Below are 24,118 nucleotides of genomic sequence, written 5' to 3' on the forward strand. Positions count from 1 at the left end.
TTACAGAATCACAGAGTCGGAAAGCCCCCGCTTGCCGGCGGGGAGGCGAGGCCAAGAAAGGTCAGGGGAGGTCCACGGGGACGATGGCGAAGAGACGGGCCAGTTCAGCGCGCCCCCGTTTCCCGGCACCCACGGGACGGACTTTCCCCGCGCTGGGCAGCGACGCGAACCGCGCATCTTCCCACGGGCACGGGAGGGGGCGGGGCGCCGCCATGCAAATCAGGCCCTCGCAGCAAATAGGCGGGCGAGCCGACCGGAGGGGCGGGGCGCTCCGCGGGGATGAGCGCTCGCCTCGACGGCGCGGGCTCTGCGGCGGCACCTCCGGCACCTCCGACACCGACACCTCCGACACCGGCACTTCCGACACCGGCACCTCGGGGAGCGGCACCTCCGATACCGACACCGGCACCTCGGGGAGCGGCACCTCGTACACCGGCACCGGCACCTCGGGGAGCGGCACCTCCGATCCCGGCACCTCGGGGAGCGGCACCGGCACCTCGGGGAGCGGCGCGGGCGAAGCGATACAGGAGCGGCCGGACTGCCCTGCCCAGGGGTGAGTACCTGCCGAGACGGGGGAGGACGAGGCAGCGCTTTCCTCGGGGACCACGCAGGGTTTGGTTTCTTCGCCCCGGGCACAGCCGGTGCTGGCTCCCGGGACGGGGTCACAGCCGTATTCCCGAGCATCAGCTGGAATTCCTGGACGCCGAGGCGCCCGGAGCTGCTGCCGGAGGGAGGGCAGTGCTGGGAGCCCGGGCTAGCCGCCCCTTCCCGGGCTGTCGGGGCGTGCGGGGCCCTCGGCACCTCGGTTTTGCCTACGAGTAGAGGAAACTGCCCCTTTTGAGTCGAGTGGCGAAGTGTGAAACCCGGAGGCAGGAGAGATGATAGGAAATGCAGACTGGGCTTTTGGGTCCGAAGGTTCCTAGCTCTGGTCCTCATGGAATACAAAAGGATTGGCTGGGTTTTCACAGGATGAGAGAAAAACAGAGGCACTTTCAAATATATGTCTGCATTCCCACTGCCTTGTTTGTCTGGCTTAACGAGTATTAACATTTTATTCATAGTGCTCATACATGGTTATGAATAGCTCCATAGCAGATTTTACAGAAAATTGGTTTAAATGCAAAATATGATAGCTTTTCCTTCGTTCTTGAGTGTTATCATGGCAGATCTAGAAGTGGGTGCAAAAGTTAGTGTTCTTTGATTGCTTCCGATTAAATTGATACTCATTTCCTTCCTACCAAGAAGAACTGGCCCTCGTGAATGTCTGAGATAACTACATGTCACTCTGATACTGAGAAAGGAAATGACTAGAATAACAGCACTGGCCAAAAACGGACACTTGCCCTTCTTGTTCCTGTTCTTTAGAGTGTATTTTAGCAACTGTCTTTTAAGCTGTCAGGTATCAAAATGGCAAACTATGACTTTTTAGGATAAGAATACAATTTGAATGATGATGCTTTCTTATCATTGCTGATACTATTTAAATAGTGGTGAGACTACAAGATGACCATAATTTTTTTTTTTTTTAATTCAAAATAGACCAGAGGTCTAACAAATGAACAGAATAAATGTCATCATTAGGAAAGGTTGGTTTAGGTGCCCAGCTCCTCTGATGACCTTTTTTCTCTGACTGCCTTGTATGCCCAGTGCTCTGAAACTGAAATTGCGTGTTCAGTCATATGTTATCTGGTGGTTTGGCTGAGGCTAAAACTGCAAGTTACACTCTGTTGTTGAAAGACATCTCCATGACAAAAGTAAGCATGGTACAGATCTCTTGAGACATTAAAATGAGTAAAATGTAGTACCTCCTGGGCACTGCAGATAAACATGATGCTATGGAATGCAACTGCATGCTCTATCAGTGCTGGAGAATTTGGGTGCTGTGGGATTAGGCTCCATGTCTGACATCACTATACTAACAGTATACTAACACTAACAGTAACCAAGACCTGCTTCAGAAGGAGAAATGGTAGTTTCCACTGGTACATAAATAATCAAGAAGGAAAATAATCTGCTGCATGAAAAGAGTCACCTAAATTTCTCCCCAGCATGGGCAGCTCTCTGTGGACAAACACTTTGTGCTGGACCCACAGTGACTACTGGGGATGAGGGCATGGAACAAATCCTGGGAATGCAGGGCCACTGTGGGACTGTAAGACATTTCTTTATCCATTTGGTGCACTGGAGCTGTGCACCTCAAGCAGGCCTGAGAGGGCTTTCTGAATCTTCTCTCTTTCTGTCAAGGAAGAAGGTCCCACAGTGCTTCCACAGAGAAATGGTCTAATTTTCAGCAAGGACAGCCAGTTCAACATAGGCCTTGTGAAAGAAATTGATTACTTTGTGTGTTTCCAGTGTCAACACAGGGATCAAACTGACCATCCCCCTTTCCACAGAAATCTCCTTTTATGTCTTGGAGTACTATCTCTCCCTCCCTGGTCTTCTGAATTAAATGAGGATAATTCCTTCTGCTCCTCTTTCTCCAGGAGTGTATTTTCCAAAATGTTTGGAGACAATTATATGCCAAATATGCTCCCTTTGACTTTCCTAATGTGATAACTGTTTCAGGATGTAACTTTTCCAACTGAGGCCTTATCTATGCCAAGCAGAGTAAAACCAGTCCTTCCCAAGCCATCTCTCATTTAAGACATTAAGTTTTGGGTTTTTTACAATGATCCTATATTGTGAGCTTGTTTTGTGGCTTGCAATCAGCTATAACCTCACCAATGCCTTCCTGCTGCTAAACTAGGTGTTTCCTACTTTATATTTGTGGGAATAATTTTATCTCAATGTACCAGGCTTGCCTATATTGAATTTCACTTTCTTCTTGTTAATTCTTCTCTTACTGTCAAGATCACCTTAAATTCTCATAATTTCTCCTTCCCTGCCCTCACCAAACGCTTGCTTCTACTCCCAGTTCCGTTTGCCTGGAGACTGTACAAACTCGTGTTTGGTTTCACTCTTCAAGTCACTAATGGAAAATATGGATAATCTCTGACTGTGACAGATGCCTATCCTAATACTGATATGTTCAAAACCAGTTCTGATGATGAGAAGGCAACTGCTGTGTCAAATATGCTGGACCAGATACACTTTCCATTATCTTTTATCTGGCCCATCAATTTTCTTTGACTCTGGTCATTCCTGTAGTTCAAGGATGAGAAAGTATGGTGCAGAAGTTACTGAGACAATGTTAGCTTGATCCAGTAAACCCATCTCAATGCCAAATCTGGGGTTACCACTTTTTGCAGTGAAGCCATTTTTGGTTATGCTTGCATTTTGGGTTATTCCCCAAGATGTGGCCATGAACCAACTCTGGTGAGGAACATCATTCCCAGGGATTGGCCTAGGGCTGGCTCCTGGGAGCCCCCTGTTGGGTAGTGGGGGGGGCTCTACATGAGGGGAGTGAAACAATTTGGTTTTTATCTCTGCTTCGATAGGCTAGATGAGCTATCAAGACACTCTACACAATCAGCAAGAGCTCTCAAACAGTGCTTGGCACTTACATCTAGATAAAACTACAAGTAGTTTTATCAGAGAGAGAATGATGTCATATATCTTGACTTTCAAAGGCTTATCATGTGTGCAGCTTTTGCCTAATCTGTTATGGCAATTAACCCCTTAATTGCCCAGATTATTCTCAACAAACTCTTATTCACAGAAGTGAAGGAATTACTTCATAGTCCATCTTTTCCTGCTATGCCTTTTCTCTCTGCTGTTTTTGTGGTATTGACAACTCACTTAGTTTTGAAAGCAAGAATAAAGCTTGTTTGAGCTTTTGATATGCACAATCAGGTGTGTTCCTAATTACATCTATATCTTGTCTCAACTTCACTGGTGCTTTGAATGGGCCTGTAAACACCCACGAGCTGCTAAGTAGTGTAACTACCATAAAGTCTGACATGGCTTGGGGCTGTGGGTGCGAATGTGTGGCTGGCTATAGGGGTTATTTCCTGGCTGGAACTAGTTTGATGCAGATACTGTTGTGTAGATTTTGCAATAGAATCCCAAACTGAGCCTCATGTGTACTGGCCCACATGACCAAATACCAAGGAAACACCCTGTATTTAACCTTAAACGAATTTTTTTAAAGTCAAGAGTACTTGGTCTCAGGTTGTAACACTTTATCACAAGCCTTAAATATATGTGCTTTTCAAATAATAATGCAGTTGAGTTCATTTAAAAACGTCAGTAGAAGTTGTTTCTTCTGACTGATGATCACATGCGACTTCACATTTCTATTTGCATACCAACATAATGTCTTAATCACTTGTAAATACCACAGTGTGGTAGCAGTAGTAGTTATATACATGTGGCATGTGCACAGCTATTTCGCTGAGCCAATGTGTTCCAGGGAAGCCGAGGTGATTAATTAGCTAATGCATATTCTCATGCTGTAGTGCCAGCACTGCCTGTGACTGTGTTGGCTGATTGCCCTGCATGGTGACCTGTAATGATGCTGAGCTGTAGTAATTGCCAAGAAATGCACAGATGGCTGTCTCACTGCTTATATTAAGTGCTATGGATCTGTCTTAACCATTTGCCAAGCCCTTGGAGGTACAGTTCAGACTCCCCTTGTCTCTATCTAGGCCAATTTTACCTGAAGACCTTGCAAACCAGTGAAGATGGAGAAACTTTTTTTGTCTATAGCCCCATTACCTCTGCTCCCCACCCCACCCAAACAACACCAAATCTAGTTAAAATTGCTCATTTATGTGACTTGTGAGGAAAATGTCCAGAGCAGATACTGAGAATCCATTTTATCTATCCAGTATTGAAAGTTTGTCAGTGGTGATCCATATCTCTCCAGTGAAAATTTAGGTAACCTAGTAAATAGTAGCAGTCAACCCATGTAAAACAAACTGACCTTTTCAATGCAAGAATAATGTTTACTCTCATGGCTACTGAGTAATTACAAGTTAAAACATCAGATTTTTTTCTCAGTCTTATAATAAATATGTGAAAAATGGCATATTATAGTGCATTTAATGCACACCAGCAGCGTCTCCTAGTTTTGATACTAATGTCTGGAAAAGCTGATAACCAGTCCACAGAAAACACCAGGATGGTTACTGTATTCAATACATCTGAGAAGTACGAGATGCACCCTAGATCCTTCAATTTACAATATGTTGTCATACAAAAACTGAGAGTTCTTTTCTGTTGAAGAGATTGAATACTGGTAAAGAAACTGAGATAGTCAAAGAACCTCCAAAGCTATCAATATTCTAGAAATTATTGCCTAATTTCTTTCAATTAGAGGCAACAATCAGAATCAGTTTCCCCCCCTAGGTTTTTCCTAGACTTTATGGTAGGAAAGGAACTAGTGGAGACTTGGAGTTTCTGCCAGATGCAGAAGTAACCTGCAAAGAATGGAGTCATCCCTACTTCTCTGAATATATCAGCTTGTAATAAATAACTTGTCCTGGCACAGGACAGGAATTTTTTGGGAAAAAATAATATCCTGAGACATTTGTAACTGCAGATATTTTTCTCTAGGGTGATGGAAATTATAAAGGTAGTCTTCTGCTGTATACAGGCTTTGATGAGCATATGAGCTGGGTAGTGTAGTCTTCAGATACACTTGCAACTTCTTGATGGATTTCTGTAGCTTTATAACTGGCATTCAGTGTTAACTGATGGATTTTCATTCCTGAATACATTTTGTCTATTTTTGAACATTGTGAAATCCATAAAATTCCAGAGAGGATAACTTCCTTTCCGTGAGACCACAAAAAGATTTTGAACTGCTGGTCTCTGTCATAGTTGTAAATCTTAGAGTTAGTACACATATGTGATCTTAGAACAGCTTGAGAAGGCAAGCTGTCCTAATCATTAGATTATAACTTTTTTGTTACAGGTTCTTACAGTGGAGAAGAGAGAAAAAAAGATGAATAATTTAAAAAATTCAAGCCTGCTGTGCCACCTGTGATGGGCATGGTTGGGAAAACAGGGAATTTGGACTGAAAAGATGACTAGTAATCTACTATAAGCCAATTACTCTTCTGGAAAGATGAGTAACCTACTGTTTTAACCTACTGTTAAAAAAAAAAAAAAGAGTTTTCCCCAAGTTAATTTGTCAAATCTATTTAACACTTTTTTTACCTATGCATGACTTGTATTCTAGTGCAACAGCAGCACTCTATTTGCCTTGGAATGCAGTGTGTTCAATTCAGCAAGTCCATCTGAGTAGATTTCCATCAATACTACCTGCTCTCCAAGCCATATGGAAGTCACTGAAATGTGCTGACACATACTTAGCTATGAAGTAATTTTGCCTAAGAGCAGGTTATTTCCTAATTGTTCACCACTTGTTTTTTGGGTCACGTCTATTGTGTGTCATGAGATAAAATCACATGCCATTCAGAGCCAGCCTGAGCCATGTGGGTTCCTTTTACCTTCCAAGGGCGAGAAGAACTACTGACAGAATTATTTTTAACTGACTTGTTTTGAAATATCTGTTGTTCCTCAAACAACTAAAGTGAAAGCTTCATCTTGTAAGGCCCTACTCAAGGCTGAAAAGATTACTGACTAGACTTTTGGTAAGCCACAAGATGGTATTAAGTAGCAGCTGAATTTATGAATGCTGCAAGAAGAAAACATGTACACTGCCTTCCTTCCCAGCAGCTGGCCATGAAATATGGATACTGAGCTGAAACTGCTTCATCATTTCACCATTTGTCCCCAGACTCTGATCACAGAATCACAGAATATCCTTCCTGAGCTGGAAGGATCAGGATCATTGAGCCCAACTCCTAGGTGAACAGCCCATATGGGGATAGAGTGTGGATATACAAATATTAAAGATAAGATAAACGTAAGTGTGTCATTCACTTGTTTCTATAGAAATAATTTTTATCCTTAGATTATTTCTACATAGTTAACAGGCTTCAGAACATTTGCATGGCAATGTTAGGCAATGTTTGTAGGACTCCCTTTTGTATGTATGTGGGGCTAAGAGAAAGGGGGTGTATGCACATGCATAGTTTTTGATTTTTAGAGTGGATTTTCTTTCTTGTCTGAAATCTCATGTCATACACAGTTGTCTGGGGCTTCAGTCTTATTGCAACAGGACAATTTGTATGTTTCTCATGCATCATGGGAAAGCTTGTCACCGTGGTGATTAATACCAGTAAGGAGCACAGTAACATGAAAAGATGAGCACTGAACATGCCCTCAGCTGACTGTACTTGCTGGGTATCTGCCTCCAAAGTTGTAACCTCTGCAGTCATCACCCAGCCTGTATTTCCTGTGGGTGTGTTTGGGTGTATACATCATGATGGACTGGAAGAAGGAACTTCATATTTACACGGACAGATTTATCTAGCCCAAAAATACATATGGAAGTACATGTTTCAGTTTGAATATACATAGCATTTTAAAATAAAATAAAACTGACACCTAATCTATTAAACCTCACACTCTGAGAATTAAGGCAGTTATACACTTGCAGTTGTTACTCCAGAGTAATTGCTGTCTTGATATTCTAATGTGTTAGATGTATCTTATATAGACTTGTGCAAGTAGTTGAATATACTTAATGTTTATGGTCAGCTTAGCAAACTTTTTATCTAAGGCTGATTACCAGAACAATTTAGACCAGACCTTTGAACATTGTCTAATCCAGGCCTGCTCAAAACACACACAGGCAGTTTAGGTTGCTGAGGGCTATGTCAAGTAGAGTTTTATGTCAAGTAGAGTTTGCTGATTCCAAAACTTTTCTGAGCACCTTTTCCATGGCTTCTAATTATTTGGGATTTTCTTATTTTTTTCCTTTCCCCCATCTCATATCTGGCTGGCTCTTCTCTTGTTTCCATGTTAGTCTGTTGTATCTTGTGCTATTGCTGTACATTTCCATGAAGGGAAAATGCTTTGCATTAAGCAGTTAGTGATGGCAACACTTAAATAGATGGCATCCATTTGTTAGGACAAAAGCGTGAACACTTTAGCTGTGGAGACATATCCCAGACAGATACAGGTCCTCAATGCAGAGCTAAAAGATGCAATGTTGACCACCTTAAACGTAAGTTTTGGTATGTAGATACAAATAATGTAGGCTTTTAGAACTAAGTACTGGGAGCTGCGAAAACCCAGGGTGAAGATTGTAAGTGCAACTGCAACTTGATCCCTCTGTTCTGCTTACAACTAGACTCTACTGGATCTGCTGGATCACGGAGATTGTGTGTGATGCTGTCCATAGCACTGGAGAGGAGCTCTTCACAAGTGGCCTTGATCCATGTGCTCATTCCCTGATGTCCAGCTTGTTCCTTCGCGATCTGACTCAGCAAAGTGCTCGAGGCTTGCAGCAGTGACTGAAGTCAGAAGGGACTGACTTCTGAAGATTCCAGGTACAAAGAATTGTGCTTGAAGTGTCTCAAGTGGGCATTGTAAATTACCAAGAGTATCACCATTGTCCTTAATGACTCTGGGCTGAAACCTGACTGTGGGGCTGTTAGATCTGCCTTTCCCCAAACAACTGGTAGGAGTTGATGGAACTTTCCACAGATTTTGCAAGGGAAATCCCCAAGGAAATGAACACTAACAACATAGTCAACGAGATAGCATGAACTGAATGATGAATATTAAATTTTATGTTGTACAACTTATATTCAGCACATACAGACTCTAGGCGGAGACTTGGTGGAAGTGATAGTGCACAGGCAGTGTTTAATTGCGTGATCTTCCTGTGTCCAGGCAACATTGTGGTGTAATCCAAGGCAACACTTGACAGCTCCTTAATCTTCTTAAAATGTTTGACTTTTTAACCTTTATTGTTGTATTAAAAGAAAGAAAAAAAGCAATATTTTTAGACATGCTGCAGAATTAGTATACACATGAATTTACTACAGCATTTTCATGTTGTGAATTACTATGTATTTGCTTCTCCATTTCTTCCTGGGGAAGAAAGGGTAGACCTACTCGTACAAATTTATGAATTTATCACACAGGAGATTTTCTCAGTGTTTGCTTGGCAAAGAAAACACAAACAGAAAGTGAAGTCATTCTTGAGCCAGTTGTTACTATGCTCTCTGTAGAAGGCTGATGATATATAATTTTTATTAAGTTTAAGGAATGGTAAGCATGAAGTTCACAGAATCGCAAAATTGTTAGGGTTGGAAGGGACCATAGAGATCATTTAGTCCAAATCCCTGCCAAGACAGGGTCATGTAAATCAGGTGACACAGAAATGTGTCCAGTGGATTTTAAATGCCTCCAGAGAGGGAGACTCCATGACCTCCCTGGGCAGCCTCTGCCACCCTCAATGTAGAGAAGTTTTTCCTCATGTTGAGATGAAACTTCTTGGGTTTCAGTTTATCGATGTTTTTCTTTGTTGTGTTGCTGGGTACCACTGAAAAGAGTCTGGCACCATCCCCTTGGCACCTGCCTTTGACATATTTATGTGTTGATCAGATCCTCTCTGTCTTCTCTTTTCTAGACTAAATAGGCCCAGCTCCTGCAGTATCTCCTCATAAGAGAGATGCTCCACACCCCTAATTGTTGATGTCTGATACTCTATGGTCAATGATAGCATCTGGAGACACTAAAATTGCTTTTTCTTTCCTTTTTCCTTTTTTTTTTTTTTCCCATCTTGATACTTTCTACAGCATTTTTTGAAACTTTTCTTTCCCAACTTGTCCCAGTCTCTCTGCAAGCCTCTCAAGTCCCTGGGCCTTACCCGGGTCGGCAGAGAGTGGGGGGGGTGACCCCACCACGGCCGACTGCGGGGAGACACTCTCTGTGCCCCGAGGGTGCTGAGGGCACTCAGGCTGGTTGCCTTCGCTGCAGCAGAGACGACCGAGACGTCGGTGGAAGAGGAAAGGGGCCGACTCCCAGCAGGGGATATTCCAAGGTTTTATTAAGGAGTCCCGAGCGAGCTCCTATACCTCAGGGGGTCCTCCTGCCGAGAGCGCTGGGGGACGTTTGGAGCTTACATTTAAAGGGGGGAGGAAACTAACATAGATAAAATCCTACTGACCAATAGGTATCTCTGGGGGATGGGTGCTGGGGGGATAGACATACAAAACAGCGTATGGGGCAGGACTTGGGGGGTTGACCCTTGGCCCCTGGCTAATCACTCGACAACTTGGACCGAAACTTCTAGGTAGGGGGCTGGGATGTCGAGGTGACTGGCAGAGAGCCAGGGTGGGGGTTTTGGAGATCTTATCCCAGGAAAGGGATAACACAAGTAGAGGGAAGAGGAGGGGGGGGGATGCAGTCTGGGATAAACCATTTGGGAAAAACATGGGGATACAAAACAAACTACTTCAAGGTATTACAAAATATAAGAACGCACTACAACATCAACTGTATCGGTAAATGCCATTTCTGTTTCTGAGAGGCTTCTTAGTATTCTCCCAGGAAAAGCAAACTTAGAATGAGAGAAGCCCCATGACATTTTGGGCAGTTGATGTAATGAGGGATCAGAAGCTAGAGGAGATTTCTCTTGTGAGCAGTAGTGGAAGATGTTCAGTTAAATAAACATGTCTACAGATGCTGATAGCTGAAGGCTTACTATCAGGAGTCTGGTTTTTTCCTCTCCAAGTAAAAGACTGGGATTTTGTGGGGAGTTTGGGGCTGTCCTATTCTTGTTTTTGATTTGTCTTCAGGATTTGTTGTCTTCTTTCCCGCAGTTTTGTTTCTAAACTTGTACCTTCTAGAACAATGTTCTAGCAGAGTTTTGGATGTGATATCCATCACTGTATAAAATACTGTGAACAACTTTAAAATCTAGTATTTTGGGTTATCTTTAATGAGTTACATTTGTTATCTATGATTTAGTTATCACCATGATGTAGCTATTAGTTACAAATTTTTTACTCTTTTTACCAATATTTTAGTTACTTCAAACTCATTCCTCCTGTTCCTGTTTTACAGGCAGGATGAAAGACCGTTTAAGTGAGCTGCGTGAATTTGCCAGGTTACACAACCAACAGTTCTCTGATAGTGATGATGATGAAAATTCACCCCAGGATATTCTCCTTTATGAGACGGATTATGCCTTGGAAATCCTTCATAAGGACATACAGAGCATCCGGACAGAAAATGACCACCTAAAAGCGGATGTCAACCGTCTCAGAAAGCAAAACACCCGCTTCCTCACCTCCATGCGCCGCCTTAGCAGCATCAAACGAGACACTAATTGTATTGCCAGAGACATTAAGAGCCGTGGAGAAAGCATCCACAGGAAACTGCAGGTAATGAGAGATTTCTGTGAAGATGCAATAACAAAATACGGAGCTATGTCTGTCATTGCCAGGGTGGCGAAGAACCACTACGTTGACCTCATGCACACATTTCAGGACGCTATGTTTGATTACAATGCAGCAGAGATGAACCAGCGGGAGAACTGCAAGATTCGAATTCAGCGGCAGCTGGAGATCATGGGCAAAGACGTTTCTGGCCACCAGATTGAGGAGATGATTGAGCAAGGCAAATGGGATGTCTTTTCCGAGAATCTCTTGTCAGATGTCAAGGGAGCTCGTGCAGCCTTGAATGAGATAGAGACACGGCACAAGGAGCTGGTGAAGCTGGAAGGTCGCATTAAAGAAGTTCACGAGCTCTTTCTGCAGGTGGCCCTGCTGGTGGAGGAACAGGCAGACACCTTTGATGTTATTGAGATAAATATGCAAAATGTTGAGGACTATGTAGGAGATGCTAAAGACCAAGTGAAAAGAGCTTTGGAATACAGGAGAAAACATCCCCTCAGAACAATCCTCTGCTGTTGCATATCATGTTGCAGAAGGTGATGGTCCCACTGGAGCTAACACAGACTGACTTGAATGTCTTCAAAATTAGGTGTTCTTTCCAGAGACTTTTCTGTAATGACAAGCCCTATAAACAGGGGGGATATTTTGCAGTTGGTTTTGTTCATTGCCTGTTTACTAAATGTGCTGAAGGCTGTTTGTATTTATGAACTTCTAGAAATGTTTATAAAACTATTTTTAATGTAATTTTTATTGAAAGGTCCTGTTACTGTATCTAGAGGTGCAATATCTCTACAGTGATACTCATTTCATATTGGCAAGAAAGAAGAATGAATAACTTCTCCTAGGGAATATGAATACTTTTAAGAAGTAACTTTATTCTTATTTGTTGAAGTGAGGCTGCAGGCAGTGAAGCCTTATTGCCTGGGGCAACACAGTACACCACAGAATCAGGAGGTTTCAATTTTAACTAGTTTGGAGCATGCTTGATACAAATTTGACAAAATACTGAGCCTGGAGCAGGAGCAGGACACAGAACTAGTTTCTCTTTCAACTTTATTTTCAGCTGTCTGGAATCTTAACAGAAGTGGCTGCACCTCAAATGATAATATGCACATTTTGCTCTATTTGTGTGACTGCTTTTTTCCATTCTGAGTACCCAGCTATCTCAAGGTGGCTAAAAGCACTGCAACACTGAGGCATCTCACTCACTTTTAGCTTAAGCCACTCTCGACTCTCAGTTTCAAACCTGCCATGCTTTCATGTTCTGATGCTTTTTTCTGCCAATTAACACTTCATCCAGAGGAGAAACATGGAGTGGCCTTCTGCAGAAACACCTTTAAGAAGACAACATCTGTGGGGTTGAGGAAACATTTTAGGGTCTCAGGAAAGCAAACAGAACTATTTCTTCGGTATACCTGAAGAAAAAAGGAAACAGTTTCATGCCATTTCAATGCTCTTTTCAAGCTTAAAAGGAAAGTCTCCTTTTGTGGGAGTCTGCCCTTACACAAGGGCAAGCCAGTAGATTTGGAGTATTGCAAGGAAATAAAAAATGTGCAGTCTTGGTAAGCACTGAGCATCGTCAGTGGAACATATTCATAGAGTCTGGTGATTGATCACAGCTCCTGCTTCTGGAGGTTTTCCAACTATATTTCTAGGTGGCTTCCTGATACACTGTGATCTATTGCTATCCTTTGAAATAATGCAGGACATTTTTTCAGATTTTTTTTTAATTAATCGTCCTATTTGTACCAATTTTAGTAAATATATTTCAACATTTCAGATCTTTTGTATTTGGGAGTTTTCCTCAGATGTGCATAGATGTACACCTTCCTGCACCAGTTGCAGTGAAACTTCTCCCTTCTTACCTTTTACACCCTGATTTTATGTGGGAAGAAAAACCCCAAACATTTCTTACTATTTTTAGTAATATAACAAAACAGCAAAATAAATCCACTTCCAAGCTTTTATATCTTACTGGGAAACAATTTTAGCCAGACAGACTTTTTTACAGAAAACAGAAACTAAAGGGATAACTTTTCTCAGAAAGAGACTGTCTCTTTTGCTGTAGCACATGGAAGAGTGAGGAACACTGATCTCCTAACTATAAGATATTTTGATATTCAGTGGTGTACTGGTGATATCAGTGTTATGCTTGTCTGAGGACGTCTCCAGTAAGGTGTTCAAACTTGAAGTGGGAGAAAGGAGGGTGATGAGCTGGGACCACAGCCAGGGGCTTGGTGCTACTCAAGAAGACAAAGTTTTTTACTCTGTAGGTACTGCCATTAAGTCAGTGGAACTGTGCATTCCTCCAAGAGTCAGCATGTGAGGATAAATCAATGAAGAATGAAATACTGTATTTCCTTTCACATGCGCATTCCTAGCACTTGCCAATGTTTTTGATTAAAATTATGTACATGGTTTTTTTATGCTGGTTCCTTTTTTGCATATACAAATGGAATAAAAGATTTAATAAGAAAAAATTGAAAGTGCAGAGTGTTGTGCATTGAATCTGCAGCTCTGAATAACGTTTTGCATTGTCAAAGTTCAGTTTAAAAGTTGCTGGACTAAATTATGAATCAGTGAGAGGAGATTAAACAAGGCCTAGGAAAAAAAGGCATCCCAATTTTTGTTGCATTGATAAATGAAATGTGTTGCATATTGAGATAGACTGTTGTTTTTTCTCTAAAAATCCAAAGAAAAATGAGTTTCATGCATTCTAAGATGATTCTCAAGTTAAAAAAACAATCAAAATTATGCTGGCAGTTTTGAGAGACCTTGATGATTTCACTAGTAGATATGCAAAACTAGAATTCAAATCTTTAGTTTGATTTGAGGCACAGGGAAAGAGAATGGAAAGAAAAGGTAATTGTAGACCTTCTCTCCTGATTTAGGGCTGTTGCTGTAGGGAAAAAAATGAGAATTAGTCAAAAACCAAACTGATACCTTTTAAAACTATTTTTAATATGCACTGTGAGTTATGAGACACTTAAAAATGACTTTCAGTAGCTGAAGCAATCATTCCATCATTCTCTTCCTTGCAAACACATCCATTGCTTAATACTTTGGGGTTTTTTTCTACCCTTCAGTTATGTAAGAACTCAAATTTAGCCAGCCCATGGACTTGCCTAATCACAGTTGAACAGACTTTTGAAAAAAAAAAAAACCTGATCACACTATAGCTGCAAGGACTCATGCCACACAGGATGAGTGGAAGAAGATGATAAAAGTTGCTTGATAATATGTTAGCATACTAATAACAGAAGCTGCAGAATGGACATTTTCTGAGGAAAGCTGCCTCCTCCTTCTGAAAGTCAGCACAACTCCTATGCAGATGTGTGTAGCACATTCTATAGGTTGGTAGGTTGGTTTTTTTTTTCTCCTCTTCCCTCATATGGCAAACACTTAAACTGGGTTTGTGGAATAAAGAAGTTAAAATCTGACAGGGCATGTTTTAGCTTGCAGGATTGCCGTTACTTTGGTTTTGTTTCCTACTGAAGCTGAAGCTTCACAACCCACGCCACCAATCAGTCACCAACCAGTCCTTTCTGAGGAGGACAAAGAGGAACTGGCAACCAGGGACACTTTGCTACTTCTAAAATATGTGAGACAGCACAGCATAGATATAAAAGAGAAAAAAAATTCCCCTATTACAAAATACGATGTTTAGCATGTAATGGATATGCATATGGGTTTCTATTTCATCTTGAGGGACTTTTTTTTTGAATCATGGGTTTCATTTTACAGAAATGGCAGTGGGACAATTGCTTCCTCAAAATGAAGGACCAGACTGTGGACACACTTCACACTTGCACACATGAGCAGGTATCTCTGCCACGTGTCTTGGGAGAATCTTCTTGAAGTAAAGAAATAGCTCTTAAGAACCAGATTTTTTTTTTTTTCTGGAAGCTGAACTGAGTAGCTATGCTAAACTGCTGCTTTTTTAATCTAACCTGTATTAAAGATGTTTTGAATGCACAGCCCAAGTTGTATTTTTTATTATTTCTTGAAAACAAAACATGTTCTCTAGATTTTTGAACCATGGTAGCTATTTAAATTGATTTGAAAAAGGAAAGAGCTCCATGGGGTTGTGGTTCTATCTCTAGGAAGGTATCACAGATATAATGAAGGCAGGAAACAGTGTAATATAATAGATACTGTATGTGGTGATTCTGGTTAATAAATTTCCAATGCAATGGCATTTTCACAGGGAGTCATGCTGTTTGTTTCTCTGATATGTAAGAAGGCAACAGCCGATCCATCTTCTTCCACGTTTTTAGCATATTATATAGTGTCTTCATTATGGTTGAGCCAAAGCAAGTAAGAGCCAGCAGAAGACAGTTTCACCATGCCCTACTGTGCACACATTGTCAGGGCACCAAGTCTGCACAAGAAAAAGCAACATTTTACTGTGTTTCTTAGAAATGGTGTTAGATCTGAACAGAAAAGTAAAAAACCTAACTGACAGTGTTTCTCTACTCAATATTTTGCTGAAAGGCACAACCCTACTGAGCAGAGAACTACGGCATGCCACTCATTTCAAGGCAATGATACGGCATGGCAAGTTCCATTGGAAGAGCTGTTCTTTTATTCATGAGCTCCCGGGTGTGAATAACATGTATGGTACGTGGGAAGTATTTTCCCTCACAAGCATGCCTAGTGTCCCGAGGGTCTCTGAGCACTAAGAGCTGAGGAGCTCAGGCGCCACCTGCACCTGCAAATTCGAGCCCCAGACCCCTTGCAGGGGGGCAGGGACATCCAGGGTGTCCAACACCCAAGCAGGAGGTGTGCTCCTGTTCTCCTTGTGGACAAGCAGACGGCCTCCGCCTGCCTCCTCGTGAGCTGGACGCTGGCACAGGCCCGTGTCCTCAGCCTGTGCTGTGTGGAATATGGTCCTCACACCTCAAAGGTGCCAAAGTTTGGTGCCATGCAGGATGTCCATATCCTCCGCTGGAAAATAGCAGCGAGAGTGGGAGCCAGTGCCCGGGGTACAGTCAGCGGAGCGACACTTCCCCATTTCCCCTCTGACGCAGGGAAGAAGGGGGAGGTCCCAGGGCAGGCAGTAACGCGGAATATTGCGATAGGTACTTCCGTAGACACGGCATATAGTGACGACCAGCAAAAAAATCTTTCCCCTGCGATAATGTTCCTCCTAATGAAACATAATTGATAGCTTTGAGCTTCGTTGGTTTTGGTTCTCCTTCTACGAGAGAGAGAAGATACATTCCAGGAAACACTTGGACGGAAATAATGAAGTGTCGGTGCCTTATTGGCACAACCTCTCCACTGCCTCTCATGCCCACGGCCCTGCCCGCTCTGAGGGGGATGAGCCCGCTCTGCCCAGACCCGCACTGCCCGCCGCCCCCGGCTCAGCGCCGCCCGCCCTGCTCTGCCCCAGGGGCGGGCCCGTGCCAGCGCCGCGCACCTCCCCCGCCTCCCCTTCCGCTACGGGCCCGGCGCCGGGCGGAGGGAAGGAGGCGGCAGCGGGCCCGCTCGGTCCGGCTCGGTCCGGCTCGGCCCGGCTCGGTCCTGGTCCTGGTCCGTGGCAGCGCTCCCGCCGCCGGGCCTTGCCCGTCCGCCTCCCGCCGCCGGGAGAGGCCGCCCGCGCGCCTCGCCCCGTGCGCTCGGCGCCCGCCGCGCTGGGAATACAGGCGGGCGGGAGGGAGCGGCGGCGGCAGGGGGTGCGAGGGGGCACCCCCGAGGGTCGCGGACGGCCCGGGGGGCGGTTGGGAGTGCGGCCATGAATGTAGGAGCGACTGCGAGCCGTCCCGGTATCTGCACCAGGATGGCCGAGTGGTTAAGGCGTTGGACTTAAGATCCAATGGACGCATGTCCGCGTGGGTTCGAACCCCACTCCTGGTAATTCCCGTTTTTTTATCGGGAGCACCTTCCCGACGCGGGGCAGGGCCCGGTGCTCCGGGAGAGACGCGGCCGCAGCGAGCCGGGGCCGGTACGCGGCCGAGGGGCGGGGAGCGGCGCCGCTGCGGGCGGATGGCGGCGGCCCGCGCGGGTGTCCCGGCGCTAAGCGGCCGGCGGGGGCACTGCGAGCCGGGGGAAGTCCTGCGGGCCCGAGGGAGGCTCCTGCAGCCCCCGTTACGTCAGCTTCGGAGTCTGAAATTAAATGATGAAATTACATGTAGTTTTAAAAAAATAGTTTCTGTATATATACATATATATATGTATACACACATATATATACATAAACGTCTGCATATATAGGTATGTGTAATATATGTATATATGTGTATACACACATACATAAACACATACACACATTTATACATACATTATTGTGTATATTTGTGTCTATATGTCTATAGACATATAAATAAATATATACATACACATATATATACATATATATATACATATATATATACATATACAAACATATACACACACACAGCCACAGCCTCGGTGCTGGAGCCTTGGGCAGGGGCAACAGGCACCTCCAGTGTTGTCACCCCCAGATCACGACCTTGTTGTTTGTTGTTTAAGTTGTTTTATGTGTGGGTTTGTTTTCCTTTTTTTCCAGTTCCAAACCTTTCAGAGGCTGCATGTCAGCCTGCCAGAGTGCTTTTTACAGCGTGAAAGTCAGCGTAGCTCCATAGCTCCACATGCGCTGGGGTATGGAATATCCTGTTGAGGTGGCCCTGGCCAACCCTAGAGGGTGGTGGGAAGGTGATCACAACTTCTGAAAGAATGGTCCCTCATGCTGGCTGTACCCTAAACTGTGCCAGGGCTTAAAGTAGAAGTTAAGCAGAAGGAGCATGCAGGACTTTCAAACTGACCTCGTGCTTTTGTTTCGTTTGGCAGGACACATAGAGCAGTTGCTGTTCGTGTTGAGGTGTTTAATCTGATGGGACATGGTTCTGTTGTTTGGGTTTTGTGGGTTTTTTGACAGAGTAGTATCATTATGTTTAATATGTTTGAAGGTATGGGAAGTATAAATCCAACACATTTTTAAATAGTAGTGTTTGTCAGAGCATACTGGTCAAATTCTTGCTCAGGTAAATGTGGTTGTTCCCATTCACCCCGTTCCAAGTAATTTGATCTGAAAAATTATTCTAAACTTTCAGTCCGGATATATCATGTCATGATACAGACTGATTGAAGGATAAACACTCAAGAAAGGGATAACGACTCATGGTGGACCTTCAATGTAATATGAAATAGAAGGTGAAATATGGCAGGATATTTTATTAAATGCTCACATTAGATGATCTGGCATCACGTGTGAGCATGGTGAAAACACAGAAATACGACATTCAAGAGTTACAGAGGGAAGCCTGGTGTGTGGGGAATTTCTAGGAAAGGCAAGTACACATGTTGTTTTTTTGAGTGTTACCACAATAAAATTGTAAATGCAAAACATACCACAGTTTCTAGAGCTGTTCATTAAGTGGTACTGCCAGGTTCAGATGTTTTCTGAAGTAAACACTCATTTCTATTCTTCATTAAGGTACAAATTAGTGAACATGTGTGCACGTTTGAAGGCACATTTGACCTGTAATGTTGTCATGGTAAAATGCTGCCCTTGGAAACCCACATCTTTGCATACAAATTGTGTAATCCTGCTTATGTGCTTATTTACAAGCACGTTTGAACATATAATAAGTGCTCGTGTAGATATTGTGGAGGCAGTGATGATTTTGATGAAAACTTTGCTCCAGCCAAGGATGATTTTGATGAAAACCTTGCTCCAGCCAAGGATGAATTAGTAGTGGCTATTCTGCACTGTGAGAAAGAAGAAAGTAAAAGTAATCACATTTTTTTCAAGAAGAGTAATTGCTTAACAGGAAAAAAAAGGCAGATTTTATGATAAAGCAATAGAGAAAACTGAACTTCTTGGTTAGAAATGTTCCTGTTTCAGGTGCAGCCTTTCTCTTTCCTAAAAAGAGTTGTTTTGCAGAGAACTTCCCTCAGTCCTCTGGTGAACCTGTGTTCCCTGCTTCTTAAAACAGCTTGTTAGAGCATGTGCTGATCTGGAATGGAACAGATTTTTTTTTTTTTTTTAACTGTTCTGGGTCTCAAGAAATACCCACAGAATCTACTTGCAACAAGTATATCCTAATCCCTTCCCACACTTCTCCATAAAGGAAAGTAAAAGCTTCTGGGCTGGGTTTATTGGTTTCTATTTTAGGTGAATTGACAGGGTATTGTATTTCAGCCCTGGAGCTGAGCATTATTTTAAGATTTTTATTTTATTGAGCAGATTCCTTTCTTTGCTTCCTTGTTAAACCCTCATGAATTTCTGGTGGTTGCCCTTGCAATTTGACATTCTTACATTTCACTTTTTATATTCTGGCCTTTAGTTAAAACTATATTGCTTTCTGTTGGACTCCATTCTGTGGATGAGCTGTTTTTCTAAAGATGTCATTATCTGAAGGAACCTTGCCTTGTTTATTGAAGAAAGTGGAAAAAGCATAATGACTAGTGCTAGAAACCGGAATAAAAAAGGAGATTCATATGCAGACAGTTGAATGCCACCCTGATGAACCAGGGGTGTTTTTCATGCCTCTGCATATTTCCTGTCTGACGAGAAGCCAGTCATTTAAAATAGATTTTTCAAAAGCAATCATGCATTTTCATGTTCCCTATTTTGAAGTCTCTGTCTTGAGAACCGCAGTCTGATTTGCAGGAATGCAGAGCTTTTCCAAAACCAGGTGAAATCAATGTGGCAACCTATATTTTAAGCAGTCTCTGAAAAAAAATATTATATGACTCTGAGTAGTCAGATTTATTGGAGATACTTGATATGAATCTTTCCATACCTCAATTTCCCATTGTATAAAGTAGAAGGAATAAAAATACACCGTTTGCCAAATGGGCTGCTGTGAAGTAAATTCATTCTTGTTTGCAAAGAATTCAGATGGACACTTAGGTAATCTGGTGATGTTAGACAAGCCCATGAGTGGACTATCAGTGAATTCAAAAAATAACATGAAAGAAACAAGCTACAGAGGTAGTTTGAGCTGTGAAGACTTTACAAAGCATTGAACAACTGCTTAGCCAGCAAGCACTTCATGTGTGCTGAACAAGGTGGGAGTCTTACAGGAAAATAGCATAACTCGAAATTCTGTCTCTCTTCAAAACAAAAGGGCCTCAAATCAATAAGAAGGCAACCTATTGGTGACATAATTAGGTGGTATTTCAAAATAGTTTAATCTTTTTAAAAAAACTTTCAGCAACTTATTTTTTTGTTTTTGCATTTTAGCATGTGTGGAAGCATGTAATTTTTTACTTGAGTTAAAACATTCTTCTCTCGATGCTCTCAATGACCACAATATCATGTTGAAATAAAAGGTGTAAAAAGGGCTGTGAAGTTCTTGATCTATTGCACGATCTTGTATGTAGGATGATCAATAAACCCTCTTACTCATTTTGCAGAATTCATTTAAAGTCTGTAAAGTTGGACTAGTCTCTTACATTAGCAGGAGTAACTGCATGTAAAATACTTGTTAATTTTTGAACTGTTCTGATTTTGTGACCTTTGTGATAAATAAGAGGGGTAGACTCTTTTCTGGATTCCTGTCATTTGTTCAAATTTACCACTATTTAATGCAGACAGTTGTGTCTCTGTTTATACCTGTGTTTATACAGGTTCATTTTCAATAGCTGCTGGGCTCTTCATCTGCAGACTGCCTCTGATCTTATCTGTAGGTTCTTAGAATAATTTCTGTTGGACTTGATAGCCACAGCCACCAAGTGTCATTAGCAATGTTAGCTAATTCTGCCTTCTTCTCCAGGGCATTACAACACACGCTCCCAAACACATCCTTGCAACATTTTATTGCTTAACTATTTTTCTCTCTTTCAATAAGGAAAATGAAGAGATTTTCTGCTTGGTTAGTTCAGTCCAAGCAGCAAGCTCTGGGGAATTGTGCTGTGGTAGAACATTGATGGAAGGGAACGAGGGTCTACATCTCACTTACTGGAGTGCAAAGCCCTTCAATTTATTTACAGTGCAGGTGGAGGTAGGTTCACTCTTAAGACTGACAGATGAGCCCTGCAAGTCTTTCCATGGTCACTTAGAGCATCGTCACCCCCATCATGAGGATGGCCTAACACAGCCTTCAAAAGTGACCAGGTCACCACTCAGCTGCTCAGGTTGGTGTCTGGCATTTCAGCTCAAAGCCACCACACTGGCAGAGCGAAGGGCAGTAGCTTTGCCCTGGGGTAAAGGGGTGTGGGCATGCATTCCTGTTTGCCATATTCTCTCATCAGGAGGAATACATCCACATGGTAACACTTTACACCAGCACAGCATTATTTACCAAAGTGTATTGCTGGAAGTGTAAAAAGACTGGCCTGTGCACTAGAACACCTCCAGTTGGGGAACATTTTCCCTTGTGCTGGCTTTGCTGTGGCAGCAGCAGCCTCTGTAAGAAAGACAGAGCAGACAAGTCATGATTTACACTCCAGCAGCAAGGTTTGACAGAGCACCTACTTAATGAGGGGCTCTGAGTGCCCCAAAATGAAGGCAGCATAATGCAGAATATTGAAGCTAGGATTTCTGGGATCTTAGAGCACTGGGATTAAAGCATGCTAGCATTCATTGTCTGGTATATTTTTGGCTGTGTTAAATTTACCTAAATGAATAGATTCTGTCTTGCTGCCAAGGAAGAGCTTTTGTCTGAAGACCATAGCAAATGTGCACACTCTTCCAAAGATGGTCCTCTTAAATGTGCAATAACAAAAATTGCCTTCCTTCCCCTAAATATTTTGAGAGAAGAATGCTCTTTCCAGATTCCTTAATTTTCCTGGATTGCTCCTTCTCTTTCACCATCTGCTCAACTGTGACCTTCTTTCTGGCTTGGAAGTGCTGCAAGATCTTTCCTTCAGACCTCATCTGCCTCCTTTCTAACTGCTTGCTGAAGTGGTTCATGCAATTCTTGGCAAGAGATCACTCACTGACCATGTGACTTGACGGATTTGTGACACCCGTCTCTTGCTATTTCATCATGTGTTGCAAACTTCTTCATGTGAGAGTGGAATCCCTTTTGGGAAGTATGGACTGCATTAATGAGTACTCTTTTGCAACTAATCCAAGTTTGATGATTGATGAGCATATGTATTTTAGTTTCACTTGTCTTTACATATCTGTAATTATTTTCTGTCACACTCCCACCTTTTGCTTTTTGTGTGCATACCAAGGAACAGATCCAGCTGGTCTAGCAGTTAGCTGCTGCTAAAAGAGGCATAGATCCTGCCTTTCCTCTGCCCTGGCTGTACTGCACATTCCTACTGCTTCCCTCTTGTGTCCCTCCATCTTTGATTGCAAGTAATATGTAACAAAAAGCCCAATTAATTTAATGTTACTTGGATCTAAAATTGATCTCTGATATTATCTCATAAGAAATTCTCTGTGAAGAAATGAGGAATTGGATACAATTTTTTTACATGTTTTGAGCTCCCTGACATAGGCAATATAGATCCACTCTTTTTATTCATCACAGAATGGCAGAGGCCAGAAGGCCCCTCTGAGGGTTATCTGGTCCACCTTCTAGCTCAGAGGTAGGTGAACTTGAGTCAGGTTTTGCATATCTTTGAGGATAAAAACACCACAGCCTCTCTGAACTACCCATGCCAGTGTTTGAACACCCTCACAGTAAGAAAAATGTTTTTTCTTAGTATCTTAAAAACAAGAGTTCTCTGCAGGTTAGACTACTGTAAGTAATTGGAGTTTTCCTTCAAAATGTTCTGGTTGCTGTAGTGCAAACCAATGACATCCACCTATTGAGTTGAGGGGAGGTAATGCAAGTGATAGCACTCACCTTCATCCAGTACTGTGGCTAATGACTCCTCATCCTAGATCCAGAGGCTGTCTCTGAATAAGGACTTGGAAGCATCAATATAATTTAGAAATCTGATTTAAGTAAGGCTTTCCAAATCCTTTAGTAGCTAGATCCAGAATAGAAATAATTTGTGTATTTAGTTACTGTGACTTCAATCTTTTATCATAATATGTTGGATTTTTTTTATTTGTTTGCAGTATTCTTTGCTGTGAGAATAACTTTTTTTTTTGGCTAAATGTAGGTTTAATGTTCATGTAGCAAGCTTTATAGCCATTGTTTCCCCAGTCCCTATTTTGATGGCATTATGATAGTGCCGGCTGTATCCGTGCCACTTAACAAACCCTATAGTGTTCTGTGACTGAAAACAGACTGAGACATGCCCAACCTGTTGTGCTGCATTCATTTGGGTGACCTACCCCAGAAGCTATTTGACACATCAGTAAAGAAGGAATACTGAAAGCAACTGGATCCAGTGTTTGTGATGTCTCTGCATGCTCAGTTTCTCTGAACAAAATATATTTCTACAAAAATATATTTCTACAAAAAATATATTTCTACAAAAAAGAATTACTGAGTAGAATAATAATTGTATGGTATGAATGCATAAGTTGGATTTCTTTAAGAGGCAGAAGTAGTTAATCCCCTCCAATGGGCAGTACAGAGAGACATCATGGATGAGATAAGGTTTCTGCTCTGTATGAAGTTGTTGTTAGGGAGGGAGGTCAGCCATCAACACAGGAAAAAGGACCTATATGACAAAGGAGGTAGTGTGACTGTGTCCAGCTGAAATATTGACAAACTTGAGCATGTTATGAAGTACATGAGTATTTGAGAGGAGAATGGGGTGGAATTGGGAACCGTCATTAAAATGCTGTAAAACCAGAAGTTGTGGTTACAGATTCTTTTTCTATGGCTGTTTCTGTTGCTTTTCTTGTTAAGTTGTCTCCAAGATGGGTTTAAGTAGAGTTTGAGTGCCCCTATTTTAGATTGAGCTCTGCAGAGAATTTGTTAGGAGATCTCCAAGAGCATGGTGGTCCCCACAGCCCCCAAATGGAGCCCCTGGGGGTCCTTTATAGCCAGAGTTAAAGCCCATGCATCTTATTCTTCTGGAAGTTCCTA

General features: G+C 42.5%; 1 protein-coding gene and 1 non-coding gene across 5 annotated transcripts; both read left to right on the plus strand.

Annotated features, from left to right (window-relative positions):
* The first annotated feature begins 319 nt into the window (after positions 1-319).
* Positions 320-15,181, plus strand: STX11 (syntaxin 11). 4 transcript variants are annotated; one of them, XR_013181396.1, is made up of 5 exons: positions 320-553; positions 8,147-8,345; positions 10,873-14,561; positions 14,660-14,805; positions 14,949-15,181. XR_013181396.1 is itself a non-coding variant. In XM_054629030.2 (3 exons), exon 3 carries the CDS (start codon positions 10,878-10,880, stop codon positions 11,742-11,744), a length of 867 nt encoding a protein of 288 aa, XP_054485005.1. In that variant the 5' UTR covers positions 320-553; positions 8,147-8,345; positions 10,873-10,877; the 3' UTR covers positions 11,745-15,181. The 4 variants fall into 4 exon arrangements, 1 of the variants encoding a protein (XP_054485005.1); XR_013181395.1 differs by having other exon boundaries at positions 10,873-14,557; XR_013181394.1 differs by having other exon boundaries at positions 10,873-14,805.
* A 1,799-nt stretch (positions 15,182-16,980) lies between these two features.
* On the plus strand, positions 16,981-17,063 carry TRNAL-UAA (transfer RNA leucine (anticodon UAA)). Its single transcript has one exon. It is a non-coding gene; the product is annotated as a tRNA-Leu (tRNA).
* The last annotated feature ends 7,055 nt before the right edge of the window (positions 17,064-24,118 follow it).

The sequence above is a fragment of the Agelaius phoeniceus genome, chromosome 3, assembly GCF_051311805.1.
Source record: "Agelaius phoeniceus isolate bAgePho1 chromosome 3, bAgePho1.hap1, whole genome shotgun sequence".
NCBI classification, from domain to species: domain Eukaryota; kingdom Metazoa; phylum Chordata; class Aves; order Passeriformes; family Icteridae; genus Agelaius; species Agelaius phoeniceus.

Bases quoted from the DNA above. Each gene is read 5' to 3' on its own strand.
- STX11 (XM_054629030.2), top strand. From the start codon at position 10,878: ATGAAAGACCGTTTAAGTGAGCTGCGTGAATTTGCCAGGTTACACAAC.